Here is a 13,063-nt window from a genome sequence, read left to right on the forward strand (position 1 = left end):
AAGCATATTGTGACATAATTTACCACGATAATGATAAAAATATTTTCAACCCCTATTTTGACATAATACAGTGATTTATTTTTTTTTATTTTACATTTTTCAAGCTCACTTTAAGTTTCCAAATCATCATCTATGACAACACTAGTTTAATTTAAATGTTTCTATTTTAAATCATAACTCTGACTGTAGTTGCTTTAAACACGTGAGCAGCTTCACCCTTAAAGACAAAAGACCACGAACACAAACCCAGTAAACCAGAAGCCATCATCACTCATCTGTGAACTTACTCTGACAGTCCAGCGCCGTTCCCTTCACATCAGCTAATATATCGTCCCATTAGGCTACGATCCACCTGATAGCGCCATTAATCATCCCAGCTATCGTCGTAATTAATCGCCTTTTGACAGCATCTTAATCTTCGACGAATCTGTTTGTGTTTGTTATCTGAGCGCCGCCGCCATCGTCCACAGCCACAGAGCGGGAAAACAAGCACTGGATGCTCGACTGGTTACTAGGCAACCGTCAAGGAGGGACCTGTGGTTACTGTGGGACGCGATTCTGTTGCCAGGACAACAGTACATGTAATTAATCCACAGTTTGGAATGGATATTCCCAAAAGCTGTGTTAACACATGAAAACTGTGCTCCAAAACCATTATTAATGTGAATCTGACGGCTCTGACTAACGGCTTTGAGTTCAGTCCCTGTTTCAGAAGCAAAGAGCCTGACGTGCACTCAATGGCACTTGAAGATAAAAGGACCAGCCAGTTGGTGCTTCATTTACTAATGCTAGCCAGAAGAGGGCGCTGAAGAGACACATTCGTGTAGCGACGGGGGCGTGGCCTACGTGCCTAATTTGCATACAGACTATAAAGACTTAAGAGAGCTCTGTTGTAGTGACGTAAGGTGGTTGTTTGTGTCCCTTAACATTCACTTAACCCTGTTCTCTGAACACATTTACTCATCTTAAAAAAGATGGTTCTTCAAGGGTTCTTTAGGAAAGGGAATGGTTCTATTTAGAACCATAAGTTCTGTAAAGAACCATTTCATGCTTCATTGCATGGTGGAATGGTTCTTCAAACTGACGGAGAATGTGTTGTATGTGGTTCTATATATAACGTTTTGAAAAGGGTTCTGCTATTGCTACAGTGTCAAGGTTGTAACAGTAGCAAAACCCTTTTTGGTGCTATATAGAACCATTTTCAAAAAGCTTCTATATTGAACCATATACAACACACTCTCTCCATCAATCTGACGAACCATTTCACTGTTCAAAGGACCATTTAAGCATGAAATGTTCTGTGTAGAATTGTGGCTTTATACAGAACCGTAATATTAATTAGATTGCAAATTAAATAAATAATACATGGATTACAATATGTTTAAGTGGTGCATGTACCACATTCTTTAACCTTTCAGTGTTGATTTGTAAGTGAAGTCCTGATGTTTTTATGAGACATTTTTCTGCCAATATAATTAAAAATGACACAAACAATATTTATAAAAATATATATTAAATGATACTAATGTGGCCTTGTGAATCTCAGGGGCTATAAGCGATTGCTTATACCACTTACAGCAGGAAACACCCCTGTAATAATCTAACAATTCAAATGTACTTCATCCTCTGGCTGTTCTAGTCTTTTCCTTTACTTTTAGGGTGTTTCTGCAAACTATTGATTATTATGCTAAGCTAAGCTAATGGGCTGTGACACTTTTTACTTGCCAAAATGTTTCAGTGAATTTTTTTTTCCGGTAACACTTTACTTAAAGGGTTTCATAAGTCTTTCAATTCAACTGCCTTAAACCTATATATTTAACAGTGCCTTTATACATTGTTATGTAGGTTTATGTCAGTTGTCATGCTTCTGTACACTACTAAAAGGGTTCTTCAAGGGTTCTAGTAAAGAAAATGTGTCTATATAGAACCATGAACACTCAAAGAACCCTTGATCAAAGGGTTCTTTGCATCATGAAAGGTTCTTCAGATTGATAGAAATTGTGCATGGATGTGCTATAGATGGTTCTATAGGGAACCTTTTTGAAAAGCGTTCTATATTGGATTCTTCTGTTGTTACAAGCTTGACATTGTAACCATAGAAGAACCCTTGTGGGTGCTATATAGAACCATTTCCAAAAAGCTTCCATATAGGACCATCTACAGCACATTCTCCATCAGTCTGGAGAACCCTTTCATGATGCAAAGAACCCTTTATGGACCCTAATGGACAATATGCTGTACATGGTTCTATATGGAACCTTTTTGAAAATGGTTCTATATAGCACCCAAAAGGGTTCTTCTATTGTTATGGTGTCAAGCTTGTAACAACAGAATAGCTATATAGCTATATAGAACCCTTCTCAAAACGGTTTTATATAGAACCATCTACACCATATTTATGCAGAATTTCCCTCAGTCTGAAGAATCCTTTCATAATGCAAAGAACCGTTTAATCATGCAAAGGGTTCTTTGAGAATCCATGGTTCTATTTAAACCATTTTCTTTACCAAAGAACCCTTAAAGAACCATCTTTTTAAGAGTGTAGGTGTCACGCAGCCTTACGAATGCTGCCCTTCAGTAAAGTGTCTTTTTTCTGTGTGTATTCATGCATTGTTGCTGCGCCTGTTCTAGGTTGTGAAAGCATGGCCTTACTCAGTGACTTTACTCTGTGAGACTTCCACTTCACTCTCCTCGTCCTGCAGCACCTGTAACCTGGTATACAGACACATGAGGAGGTGAGTTTCTACACCTGTGTGTTAATATTCCTGCATCCTGCATGTGTTTATTTGAGTCTGCGTCCAAGTCTGTATACATGCGGGTACAGTTAGGTCCATAAATATTTGGATGTTGATGAAGTTATCAATTTAACTGTCTACCACAACATACTGGATTTGTTACTTTTTATACTTGCTTGCAAATCCTTTGCTGTCAATGACTGCCTGAAGTCTGGAACCCACAGACATCACTGGACGTTGAGTTTCTTCCCTGGTGATGCTCTGCCAGGCCTTCACTGCAGCTGTTTTCAATTCCTGCTTGTTCTTGAGGTTTTTTACTTTCAGTTTTGCCTTCAGTAAGTGAAATACATGCTTGGATCGAGGTCAGCTGACTGACTTGGTCATTGCAGAACTTTCCACTTATTTGTCTTAAAAAAGTCTTGGACTGCTTTTGCAGTATGCTTTCTATCACTGTCTGTCTGCACTGTAAAGCACCATCCAGCGAGACATTTGGCTGAATCTGAGCAAATAATATAGGTACATTTTTCATTCATCAAGATACAAACAATGTAAATGTACCCTCAAAGGTACAACAATGGTTTAAAGTTTCAACTGGGTACTGTAAATAAGTTTTTATTTGTACCTTTTAATAACCTAATTCTGTTTTAAAACAGAACAATAAAATTAGGCTGGAGACAAGAGAGGGTGTGTAAAGTCAGTATAACTTCAGAAATACAATTGCAATGGGTTATGGTACAATTATGTTTCTTAACTAAGCGTACTGAAGACGTACCCTTGAGGGATGCCAGCCCAGTGACAGTTTAATGTCTTTTTAGTATAACCCCCTGCCCTTTGCTTGGAGGGCAAAGTCAAACACTAGGTTCATTCTGAACAATGTGAACCGAGCCAGCGCATGTTTTTGTACCGCTGTTAACGCAACATCTGTGAACAGCTGAACACGCTTGGAGGAGAACACTAACCTCCAGTTCTGCTACATCAGATTACAGACCATCTTACCCACCCAGGAAGAGCAAGGGCAGTTGTGGTCTCTTGGACTCCTGGCCACGGTTGGCTGTAGCATCAACAGGGATCAAACATGCGATCTTCTGATGATAAGGCCAACACTTGGTTGTTGCTGCTTTTGTCATCAATCAATAGATGCTTTTTGGCTACCTCTGATCTGGCCTCCTGATTTGAGGCTTACTAGCAGTATTCATCTTGTGGTAATCCCTCTGTGTAAGTCTTTTCTAGATTGTTGACCTTAACAGAGATAAGCCTACCTCCTGGAGGGTGTTCTCGATCTGGCCAACTGTTGTAAAGGAGTTTTTCTTCAGCAGGAAAATATTTTTTACATCATCTTTCACAGTTGTTTTCTGTGGTTTTCTTGGCTTTTTAAAGCTTCTGACCTGACCAGTATATTCTTTTTTAAAGAATGTGCCAGATAGTTATAGTTTATAGTTTATGCTATCTCTCTGATTGGTTTGTTTTCATTTTTCAGTCTAATGATGGCTTGCTATGCTGGCAGTGAAGCTCTTTTGACTTCAGACTGAGAGTTAACAGCAACAGATTTCAAGTGCAAATGCCATAATTGAAATCAATTCTAGATCTTTTATCTGCTAACTTGTTAGTGGAATAATGAGGAATAACGCACACCTGGCTATGCTGAGCTCCATATCTGATTTGGATGTAAATATATTCAATTTCAAATATGTTTAATTTAGACTCCAATATGCTGTGGTAGGCTAAATGAAATAAATTTCATGAGACTTGAGCTAATATGTACTCTATAGAAGAACACTATGTGTTAACTGTGTGTGTTATGTGTGTAATTACTCAGGCTCTGGCTCTGGCTCTGGCTCTGGCTCTGTCTCCTCCTCCACCTCTATGATGGTGCTGTGCATGGCCAATCTGGCTTTGGCCAGCTCTCTGACTGCCTGTTCAGCCGTCTGCCTCGCCACCTCTTCAGCCATCCTTGCCATCTCCAGACGTTCCTGCCGCAACCTGCAGCACAGAGCGTTCAACAAACTTTATTCATTTACTTTCATTTCAGTGGTTGGGCTCTGGCTCAAACAGCTTCTGAGAATTCCTGAAAAAAGTACCCGAACTGCTTTTCACTGACTGAGCTTTTGTTATTCTGAGGAATTCCACTTTTTAAAATTTTCAGCATAAAATTCAGAGAGGTTTGATGTAAAGGATGTAGAGTGGTTCATTGTAGAGAAACATGCCTCAGATTTCTTTGGTGGTGATAGGAACCAGGGGTCACAATGTCTTTGGTGGTGATAGGAACCAGGGGTCACAATGTCTTTGGTGGTGATAGGAACCAGGGGTCACAACGTCTACAACACAAATATAGCCATTTTATTTGCTATCTAAAATGACCACTGAACCTATTTTTATACAGTGTTTATATAGTATTTTTATATAGTATTTATATGTAATGTTGATAATAGTAAAATAGTAGTAAATCCAACAAAATACATTTTCTTTGGGTACTAACACCTTGCTTGTATCTCTCCATCATTAATAGACTTGAAAAATATGTTTCAGGTCAATTTCTTTATCTCAAAACTATCATTAAACAATGTCTCAGTTATTATGTCAATGTCAATATTCACTACCATTTTGTATAACAAATCTTTTTGTAATGTAGCTTTTAGAGGATTTATACTCTTCAGACATCTGGTTCCTATCACCACCACTGTGAACAATTCTGACTCGGTAGGTTTTTTGCATTTCACAAATTTCATGTCAAACATCTCTGAATGACTTTGTTTATAACTTAACAAATTAATTATGCAGAAATAGTGGAATTATCCTTTAATCATTTTATTAATTTCCTTTCAAGCTACGACAAGCAGACTTGGCATGTAACTGCGGCCTATAATATCTAAACCGCTTATCCTTCTGGGTCACGGTGGGGTGCTGGAGCCTATCCCAGCTGTCATTGGGCGGAAGGCAGGATACACCCTGGACAGGTCGCCAGTCCATCGCAGGGCAGACAGACAGACATACATATACAATCACACACACTCACACCTAGGGGTAATTTAGCATGTCCAGTTGGCCTGACTGCATGTCTTTGGACCATGGGAGGAAACCGGAGTACCCGGAGGAAACCCATGCAGACACGGGGAGAACATGCAAACTCCACACAGAAAGGACCCTGGTCGCCCGGCCGGGAATCGAACCCAGGCCCTTCTTGCTGTGAGGCGACAGCGCTACCCACTGCGCCACCATGCTATATAATAACCATGCTGTTAAAATGCTGCTGTTTATGTTCATATTTCTATGTTTTATCACTCTTTAAGAGAACGTTTGTGTCTCAATATTGTTTCATCTCAAATTACTGGAGTTAAAAGCGATGGAACATGATGTTTAGAAAGTATATCCACTCAACAAAATCTCCCATATCTAACCGTTCCTCCATAGTTGCAATGGCGTTGTTCTCTGCCTCTTTTCTGATACTCTCGATGAAGGGTGTCCATCGTCCGGTTTGGGTCTCGGCATCTTCCCACTGTGTGCATGAGCCTGGTACTGACTGGTGGATGCTCAGAGAACTCGCTGGTTCTGACTGTTCCACCGGCTCTGCTTGTGCAGAACTCTGCAGGACCTGTGAAGGCTCTGACTTTGAGGATGGCTGCTCAGATCTCCTCTCCTGGACCGGAACCACTTCCTCAGGACCGACCTCCTCAAGGACCATGTCTGCAGGAGCAGGCCTAACATGGACAGCTGGTGACAGAGACAGTGGGGAGATATGGTCATGCACTCTTAGTTGGTTCTTAACTCAAAGGAATAGTTTGGTGGAAAGTCAGTTTTACATAGTTTACCATGTACAACAAATGTTAAATGATCAGCAAAGTTTGTTTGTTTGCTTCTTTAGTTTTGCACTGAAGCTATGAGGCTGATGTAGCTAACAAGTAATATGTTGAGCTGTTAAATAATCTCAAATAGACCTGCTTATGTGGTTTCCAGGGCTCTTTCTAAACATTTGGTGGGCCATACAAGTGAAACGGATTCTTTAAATGATTAAACTGAATAAATCATAAAATAAGTACATAATAAATAAAATAAAATGCATACAAATAAAATATAAGTAAAAATATGGAAGATGTCACTGTCATGAGATAAACACTAAAAATAATAAAATAAATTTAATAATAAATAACAACAACAATAATAATAATAATAATAACTATATACTTTTAGGGCCCCTTGTGGTGCAGGGGCCATAGGTGACTGCTTGTTTCGCTTATAGTATGAAATGGCAAATACAGTCATATGCAAAATTATGAAGACCCCTGGTCAAATTAAGTTTTTTGTTAATTTTCTAAGTGGACACATCCTTAAAGTGAACAATCTTAAAGACATTTTTCTGCACATTTTTTGTAAACTATTTTTTTTTTTTTTGCTGAGTTTAATATATTAGAATAATGTGTCATAACTTTGCACAGACAACATTTTATTTTCTTTTTTTCCATGTTAAATTTAGCAAATGAACAGTAATTGGGCATTAAAATGTACAGAAGAGTATCCTCTGTAGAGGAAGTATAACTTATTTTCAGTTAAAAAATCAACAAAACATGGAATTTGACCAGGGCGCCCAAACTTTTGCATATGACTGTACAGACCATTATCTACAAAAATGGACAAACCCTTGGAACACCAAACAAGATTAACTATGTTTGTGGAAAAAGGAGAATTAGATATTTTTGCCAAATTGTTTTAACTGCATTAATGTTGAGAATGGCAAAGCCCCATTTGAAAGGTGGTATCATGAATGCATCAAATGAGATTCTGTAGTTCAGAGCTCACTTTAGAAAAATAAATGCCACCATGGTGAATGCATAACAGTTCTTTACTAATGCTTCTTTATTTATTATCATAACACGCATCATTACAACATCCTACTAATACATTATTTCGTCATGTCAACACAAAGTCCCCAGTTTTACTACAGCTTTACTACTGCTGCTTGAAAACATAGGCCACATTTATCAGTGAAGGCAATGAAGGGAGGGCTGACATAATAGGGTCAGGGAGAAGTGCAGAAGTGAATGCTGGTTTGCATTACATGTGCAAATTGAACATGATTTAGTGTGTCATTAAAGGAAATTCAATAGATTTTTCTAAATTCCTATATAATTACGTCTTTAAGGTGTAAACAAAGTCATTCAGAGTGGTTTGATGTGAAATGCTCTGTTCCAGAGACATTTAATAAGAACTGTCCTCAGTGGTGGAGATAAAAACCAGACATCTGAAGAGTTTAATTAATGCCTCTAAAAGCTCCCTCACAGGAAGTTGTTACATAAAATGGTTACAAACACACTGCACAATGTCTGAGACATTGTTTTACAATAGTTTTTCGTGGAGGTTTTGGTTTAAAATGTAGTTTTTAATCCATTCCTGGTGAAGAGGTACATGCGGGATGTTGTACAGCAAATAGTCCCCAAAAACTATTGTTTTCAGATTTACCACTATTTTACTATTAATAACATTACATATAAAACTCAGAAGACAAATGTAGGTTCACTGGTGGTTTTGGATAGCAAATAAAATGGCTATATTTGTGTTGTAGACACCTCTGGTTCCTATCACCAACATTCGTACCATTCCTCATCAAACCACTCTGAATGACTTTTTTTACATTTCAACCACTGAAACATGAAGAAATTTTGTTGAAATTCCTCTTTAAGACTCACGTCAAATTGTAGAAGGGCATTTAGCAGCTTGATTATCACATTCATTACTAGTTAAGACATGGACGACACACAGATCTACTGCAAGTCTTTATAATCAGGCCATTCAATCTTGAATGTGTTTGCGAGATTTTGCAAGATTATTTGTTCAAAACTGAGTAAAATGAGTAAAAAAGATAAGTACAGTGAATGGAAAGAATTAAAATGAAAAAACATATTCAGCTGGCCCTTATCAAGCATCCAGTGCTATTATAGAAATATACTGGTACTGGCTGTTTACCACAGCATTTCCCTTATTTTCATGTGCAAAAGAAATTTCAGCAGTTTTCCAGTAGAAACAATATTATATTGTCACTGTACAATATAATACTGAAGTATCTCCAAAATGGTAACTTCACAGGAGAGGGCAAAAACCTTCCTTACTTTCAAAATAAGTTAATGTTAATGTTTTTTTTTATTTTTTTAAAAGCATTTTTTGAGTATTTCTATTGGTCCAGTCATTGAGACATATTCAAACAATGTAAAGGACAGCTGCCATGCTTAAATTACACAGAAAACTAAAAATAGTAAAAAACTGAGATGTTTTTCTGGACAGAGATGATATTTTATGAGGGCCACAGGTGTCAGATGTGTTCATATTTGTCATAGTAAATGGTTCATTTCTGCTCCTTTTTTTTTCTTGGATTTTTTAGTTTTTGAAGAACATTCAACATTGCATGGCCTTACAAGGATCACTGCATTACAAACAACAAAAATCCACCCATCGCATGTATGATAAATATGTATACAACAACAGACGTCCCTTTATAATATATCCTTAATTACAAAAATAAAAACTATGTTGATCTATTGTATATACATATACAAACACAGCTAATGTGAAATATAATAAAATATATATTTTATATGTATATATAAAATAGCTTAGTTGCCATGCAGAGAAAGGTAAGTATTACAATAATGTGAATTCATAGCTGCCAGATCGCTCATCTCAAACTGCTACTGTCGCAAGGTGAAACGCTCTGAAGTGATTCCCTTATCTTTTCCATGGGAGCGAACTTAGGGGTTCAGCCAATAATAAATGACTGAAATGGCCATCAGTGTATGAAGGTACAGTGGAGAAAATCTGGTTTGATGTGATATTTTTCCTATCAAGTCTTCATGGAGTCGATCCGATATCAGTACCAGTCAAAAGTTTGGGCACACCTACTCGTAGAAGGTTTTGCTCCCTTTTATTTTTACTATTTTCCACGTTTTAGAATAAAAATGTGGATATCTTAACCATGAAAAAGCACGTGGATTACCAAACTCAGACATTTTGACCAGGCAGGGCCACACAATACAGCCGACTGGCTCAAACGCATAAATGAGACACATATTCAGCTAATCCATAAAGCCTTTAGATCAAAATGTCTTTAAATTGACATTCCGGCTTAAAACTACAGTTTAATATGTTGTTCGTTGTTTAATGCAGTATTCGGTAGCCTCATCAGTTTAATAGAGTCCACGATTTTATATCATTTTCATGTTTTCATTCATATATGTCTCTCATCTCATCACTGTTCTCACTACAATACCCAGCATGCTTTGGGAATCCCTGCTGTGTCAACCAATCCTCCTAGCCTAGCCACTGGTCTACAGACAAATTAATACAAAACAGCTAGCATTAGTGTGACTCTTACCTCAGTCGTTGAACAAAATTGTTAAGAAAACAATGATTCTCTCTTTATTCAGCACAACATGACACGTTTTTACCCTTTTAGCCAGAGAAAAGAAGCCAAACTGAGGCAAGAAAGGTAACCAGGTAACTGTCTTGCTAACTTTCGCTTTTAGCTTGTTCCCCTGCTTCATCTTATGAGTCATTTCTGATGTTGAAATAATTCAGTCTCTCCACTGTAATGATGACTTGAAGACAGTTACTGTAAACGAAATTTAAAGTCACTTTTCAGAAATGTTTGCCTGCTAAATCCACCCCAAAATAGCTGTTTTCAAAGTTCCTCCTACTTTCAAGATATGTCATCAACAAGGGTATTCCTAGTCTTTAAACTGGAATATCTCACACTAGAGACTAAGAAAATGCTAAAAGGCATGTTTACAACAGATGTAGTGCTGGTTATATTTTTATTTTTGGCCGGAGCTTCCAGTTATGGTACTCAAACTTTTGACTGGTACTGTAAATCAGACATCAATGGTCTAAAAATACAGCCAGAGTCCTTAAGTGTGTGGTTTGTCTATCAGTCTGTCTGGCTGGGTGTCTGTCAGAGCTGAGGGACAGTGCCCGACTCTTCCTCAGTCTTCTCCTCCTCCTTTTGTTTAAGGGGCTCTCAGTGGCCTCCCCCCTGAAACAGAAGGAGAAGACGAACTGGGTTAGAGGTTGGCTGGACACTGGCCCAACAGAACTGACCACAGACGACTGGTCACCCAGCGCTCTCAATCCTTCACAACAGTGGTCAGTTCCAGTCTTTGCTGGAGCTGCCCAAGGCTAATGCTGTCTGCATTCTTTGGTTTTGTGACTGTGTTAGAGGAAGTGTTTTGTTGTTATTCATGCAGTGATCTTTATATGAGGACATAAAACCCTGTAGCCATTTCCAGCTCTTAGAGAGAAGAAGTGGAGGAAGGAAAAGGAAGATTTTACTCACCGTTTTGCATAACGTCTGCAGCCTCCTGAGAAACCAAAAAATAGGAAGTCATTTGAGGAATAATTATCCAAAAATGTTAAAAGGAAGCTGAATGTTTGTGGTGCCTCACTCACCCCATGCTCCTCTTTGCTTCTTATGACAGGCTGTGGTAGAGCCAGGCCTAGACCATGGACAATCCATCCCATCATGCTGTGAGTGACAATGAGATACAATAAAAAAATAAATGCATTGGCAATGTTGTACTTGAGACAGTCATCCCATAACGTTACATGGAATTTAATCTAAATGAATTGTCCTTAGTCCCAGTGTAATTTCATATATCATTCTGCTTTAGGTGTTTTTCTTTTTTCACTTATCTCTATATGCACACTGAGTGACGGTCAGTTTTTGTGAATCTTCTACTGTGAGTCAAACTTGTGTGGAAAAACCTTGTTAAGTGGAATTTTATAAACTATTGATAATGTTCCCAAAGATATACAGTGATATTAATTCTTAGCACTTTGTGCAGACCTCTGAGTAAAAGTTAACCAGCTAGCTAATCTGTGTGCTAATGCTAGAAATATTTCTCATAGGTAGCTAGTTAGCTATCAAGCTAGCTTTAATGTAGTAGTTAGTGCAGCATCAAACTTGTACATTTTTTCCCTTTTTTGCTTATGAGCTTCTAGACAAATTGTTCGGAATTTGGTACTTTAGCACCTGTATTTTTAAAGAGCGTACTAGGGCTGCCTGAGACAGAGAAAACTAGCTAGACAGTTTAGCTATAAATTATGAACTGTTTCTATAAATTATGAACTGTTGTAAATTCAAATTCAGTATAAAACATTGAAATAACTTGGGTCCTCAATCCTGAACAAGACTTATGTTTGTCTGTGAAAGTTACTTCCCTCACAGTAGAACTGAACTTGGAAAACTACATTAGCAATGGCATATGACTTTTGCTAACCAGCTAATCTAAACTGAAAATGTACACACATTGATTTTAAATACAAAAAAGATTCATAAATGTCTCCTTTTCTCCTTATCTGATATAATGTTACAGCACATCTGTCTCACAATGTCTTTGGGATGTCCATTGTAAAAAGGGATGTATACATTTGTAACTCTTTATTAAGAAACTGCAATATTTTGATTAAAAAAAAACAATCTAAAATGAACAAACTTAAATTATTAAATGTAAATTTTATTGTTTTTAAGAGTTGTATTGAGAAGAGTATTCTGAGTACTCGCTTTAAAACACCAACGAGTATCTGAAGCCTGTAAAATGGTTTTCAGGACAGCCCTAGTACCAACACACTGCATACAGCACAGGGAAACACAAGCAGGACCAGCTCTGGATGCTAAACCTGTTAGGCCTGGTGAGTCTTTAACTTACCTGACCTTTGTATCGACCTCTGTAAGACTGGTCACTGATTCTGGAGGAGGTGACAGTACTGTGTGGAAATGAAAAATGGACATATTTAGTATCTGTATGAGTGACTTTTGCTTCAACGCCGTAACGACATTAGCGTTCATAAGTTTGGATCACTTATTAATATATACAGTGTCCTCCACAAATATTGGCATCTCTGATAGTCATGAGCAAAATCAGCAGTAAGAAAAATATTTTTAATTACTTATCTTTTGATCTGTCATTCAAAATATTAGCAACAATCGAACCTTTATTTAAGGTATAATGAGGAAAAACTGAAGGAAGGAAAAAACTGAAGGAAGGAAAAAACTGAATCTTGTGATGAAATAAATATTTTTCTTAAATCTATGTGTGTCACAATTGTTGACACCCCTAGAAATCCTTATGAGTTAAATCTAACTGAAATATATTCCCATTAATATTTTATGTTTTTAAGTTCACCTGAGCGATTAGCAACACTTAAATGGTCAGCTGTGACTTCCTCTTTCACTAGGGAATATATATGAGATTAAAAAAACACAGGCCAAATTCCCTCAGTCATCCATCACTACAGCAATGATGTGTGACAAAAGGTTGTTGAGCTGCACAAATTAGGAAATGACTACG

General features: G+C 37.6%; 1 protein-coding gene across 1 annotated transcript in view; it reads right to left on the reverse strand.

Moving 5' to 3' along the window:
* The window catches only part of LOC118806518 (cyclic nucleotide-gated cation channel beta-1-like), a 38,351-nt gene that overhangs the window by 18,510 nt on the left and 6,778 nt on the right, over positions 1-13,063 (reverse strand). Inside the window, exons 10-14 of the mRNA XM_036567946.1 lie at positions 12,422-12,479; positions 11,050-11,238; positions 6,131-6,430; positions 4,572-4,715; positions 2,653-2,712 (exon numbers count right to left, since the gene is read on the reverse strand). Of these exons, the coding sequence (XP_036423839.1) occupies positions 2,653-2,712; positions 4,572-4,715; positions 6,131-6,430; positions 11,050-11,238; positions 12,422-12,479 (751 nt within the window). The remainder of the gene's footprint in view (positions 1-2,652; positions 2,713-4,571; positions 4,716-6,130; positions 6,431-11,049; positions 11,239-12,421; positions 12,480-13,063) is intronic.

The sequence above is a fragment of the Colossoma macropomum genome, unplaced genomic scaffold, assembly GCF_904425465.1.
Source record: "Colossoma macropomum unplaced genomic scaffold, Colossoma_macropomum, whole genome shotgun sequence".
NCBI classification, from domain to species: domain Eukaryota; kingdom Metazoa; phylum Chordata; class Actinopteri; order Characiformes; family Serrasalmidae; genus Colossoma; species Colossoma macropomum.